At 44.6% G+C, this 3,375-nt stretch overlaps 1 protein-coding gene across 1 annotated transcript; it reads right to left on the reverse strand.

Moving 5' to 3' along the window:
- Positions 1-1,302: 1,302 nt before the first annotated feature.
- rgs5b (regulator of G protein signaling 5b) lies at positions 1,303-2,937 on the reverse strand. Its single transcript, XM_084368282.1, has 5 exons — positions 2,787-2,937; positions 2,585-2,674; positions 2,416-2,480; positions 2,147-2,310; positions 1,303-2,028 (listed from the first exon to the last, which is right to left on the reverse strand). Exons 1-5 carry the CDS (start codon positions 2,828-2,830, stop codon positions 1,852-1,854), a joined length of 540 nt encoding a protein of 179 aa, XP_084224408.1. The 5' UTR covers positions 2,831-2,937; the 3' UTR covers positions 1,303-1,851.
- Between the last annotated feature and the right edge of the window lie 438 nt (positions 2,938-3,375).

The following is a 3,375-nucleotide window of genomic DNA, read 5'->3' on the forward strand; positions in this document are numbered from 1 at the left end:
TCCATGAGTTTGTGAGAGCGGCGTTAATGACTCGGCCCTCGCCTCTTTAGCTGCCGAGTGTTTGATCAGGAGTAGGCCGTTGCTGTAGGAGGGCGTGGGAGGGTGAGGGCGGCGAGGAGTTGGCGGTGATGGACGGCGGGAGAATGGAAGAAAGGAGTTGATTTACAAAGAGGAGGAGAGGCTGCTGTGACTCACAGACTGTGAGCGGCTGCTCTTCGGTAATAAACAAACCTGCCTATGGAGACCCTCAGTAGGCGGCTGCTGTTGCCGTGGCGACCGTCCATCACACTCAGATGCTTCCCGGCAAAATGATCTTGTTTTTTTGACCTCCTTACTGTGAGTTATATTAGAGGATCAATACCAATCTCATGTATGTGTGCTAAATGTAGCTTGGTTGGCTTAGCTTAGCACAAAGACTGGAAACGGGGTAACAGCTAGCCTGGCTCTGTCCAAACATAAAAAAAATCCTGCACCTCCAAATTGAGTTGCTGCTGGTCAGAGCTAGGCTAGCTGCTTTCCCTGTTTACAGTCTTTGTGCTAAAATAAGCTAAGTTAAACTAAGCTAAGCTAACTAGCTAACCAGCTGCCAGCTGTAGCTTAATTTTAAATGTATTAACACAAGAGTGGTATCATTCTTCTCGTCTAACTCTTGGCAAGAAGATGACGAAGTGTGTTTCCCCAATTGCAGAAGTTTTTATTGAGGGTGTGAAATGTGTATGTGTGTGTGTGTGTGTGTGTGTGTGTGTGTGTGACAGACATGCCAATCTTTTCTTTGTATTTATAGATGTATGCCATTTTTAATGAAGTTGCTAGGCAGGTTCCTGTGATATACCTAGTTTGTGCATTAGTTCTGTACTGATGCACATCTTTTATATGTTTGTGACCTATCTGACCTGTCCCCTGTTTGTTACTGGTTACCAAAGTAGTTTACCCTCTGGTGATTATTAAAAGTCTAAGTCTAAATTGAGGGCCTACTCCAATCCTGTAAAAATGATCACCAGCGAAAATGACCTCACCATTTATTCTCTCTCTGTGACTCAAAGACGGATTCCTGTGTTAAAAAAAGCACAAGAATGTAGACACAGTCACATTCCCCGTAACGCCAGAGAAAAGGAGTCACCCCGTCACCTACTTGTGAAGTGGAACCACTGAGGCCGTCGGTTTGTTAGCAACTACAGTATAAACAGCGCTCGTGAGCGAGTCTTCTTCCTTCCTTCTACATTTTCCCCAACCCCAAAAACCACATCCACATTCTCTACGTGTGAGGTTTCCATGGAACAAAACAGTAACCGTGGCTCTCTGGAAACTGGCAATCTTTCATTTAATGCACTTCTTTTTTTACATACAGTACTTCAGATTAGAAAGAAACATTCAATACAAATCAGGTTCACCAACCGGTTGCACAGCAAAACAAACACATAATAAAAATTCAAATAAAATAACTTTAAATAAATAATGAATAAATAAACACTAGTGCTACAGAGGTTTCTCCCAGTGGTAGTTTTGTTGTGTGAAAGCAACTCATTTATATCTCTGTGTTTTATAAGTGATGCCACTGTGGCTGCCGTTAGTGCAGCCCTGTATGTACAGTACAGGTGTCTCTTCAGAGGCAGACGTCGCCGGCAGCTCGGTCTGCTTCAACACAGCTTCACGTGTCCTTCAGCTTCCATCCCGGACCCCAAGCCGTACGCAACCTCCGGTCTCCAGAATAACTCTACAGCCTGACACCACACTTCTTGGTCTGAGGTATTTGTTCCGTGCGAACCTTTCCAATCAGTCTGTGTGTCAGTAAGCTTATGTCCCTTTTTGAGGAGTGATCAGATCATCTCTGACAGTTTTTAATGAAGCTTTTTAGCTGGTCTTGGCCTTCCTGCTGGCCTCCTGGTATATGGAGGACTTGAGGAAGCGAGGGTAGCAGTCTTTCTCCATCAGGGTGAAGATTTTCTCTTGGGCCACCTCAAAACAGGACTTCCTTGGATGATCCATGTTCTCCTTGGTGATGGATTTGGTCAGATGGTCAAGATTTACCTTTAGGTGAACAGAAGAGGTAGAGAGGTTATTATTAGCACTTCATAGGTAGCTTACAGTAGATAAGAGATACCAGCAGAGCATCTTGAATTGTCTATGTAGGTTTTTTGATATTTACCTCTCGTGGCGCATCACAGCCGATGAACTCGTCGTAAATTTTCTTGGCTTTGGTGGACAGTTTTGAAGGTTTCGTTGCCTTGTAGTCATCACAAGCCAAGTAGAAAGCGATGTTCTCCTCGCTGAACTCTGAGACCAGGAAGGCTCTGAACAGGCACAGTCCATCTGGGGAAAAGGAAAGAGAGTCAGGAGAGAGTTAACATCTGGCAGTCATCTCAAACGTGTGGAACGATCAGAACGTTTGCATCAGGTGTGATCTGGAGGACTCACTTTGACTGGACAACAGCTTCTCAAACGACTCCTTCCATTTCAAAGGCTCGTCTTCATTTAACCTGCTGAAGAACAGAAAAGGCAACATGAAGAAAAGTTCTAAAAATCACCGTCGTCCACTTTAACCTTACAGATGTGCTTGAATAGAGAATTTGAATGTGTGTCTTACCTCTGTTTCTCATTCTTCTTTGACTGGCTGTTGATGCTGTGATCCGACTTTTGTAATAAGCTTCCAAACAAAGCTTTCAGCTCCTTTGCCCTGCGAAGATAAAGACAAAGGAAATGTTACAACTAGAATTTAAAGTCCAGCTGTCTTCTAGAAAAACAAGAGTATTTACTGTTAGTAGTCAGAAAACTCTCATGGATCTCACCTCTCCAGGCAGGTAATAGGCAGTGAGTCGAGTGCTCTGCACATGATGAGATGTTTCCCCGCTCGCTGGTGGATATTTCCAAAGGTTTTGACGGTTGCTCGTGAAGTATGTCGCGTCTCAGAGCTGTCTTCCTCTCTGTGAGTGAGTCTTAGCTTGTCTGCTCGTCTGTGTGGGAGAGTGGCTTTTTATAGGGTAGCCCACTCTGTGACATCACACCTCTCAGCCAATGAAACAAGACGTGTGCGTGGATGAGGAGACTCCTCGACACTAATTTTCCTCCTGGCAACTTCCTCCCTGCTGAACAACGTGTGTGTCGGTTACAGTGGCTGAATTACTTCACAGCTGTTAAATGTCTTTGTGCTCAGCCAAGGGTGTGTGAATATCTGTGTGTGTCTCTGTGTGTGTGGGGGGTCTTGAGGAGTGTTTGTGTGTGTTTGAGAAGAGAACCAGACATTTTCACAAGGACAGAAAATCCCCTGAAGAGAGGACTTTTCGACAGTACTTTCTTTTAATAGAAGCTAAGTTTGGTCTCAGGACTCGGGGGCAGCGAGGGCTCATATCTCAGTGACTTAACAGGTTGTTTGGTAAA

The sequence above is a fragment of the Pagrus pagrus genome (assembly GCF_965226575.1).
Source record: "Pagrus pagrus genome assembly, chromosome: 12".
NCBI lineage: Eukaryota > Metazoa > Chordata > Actinopteri > Spariformes > Sparidae > Pagrus > Pagrus pagrus.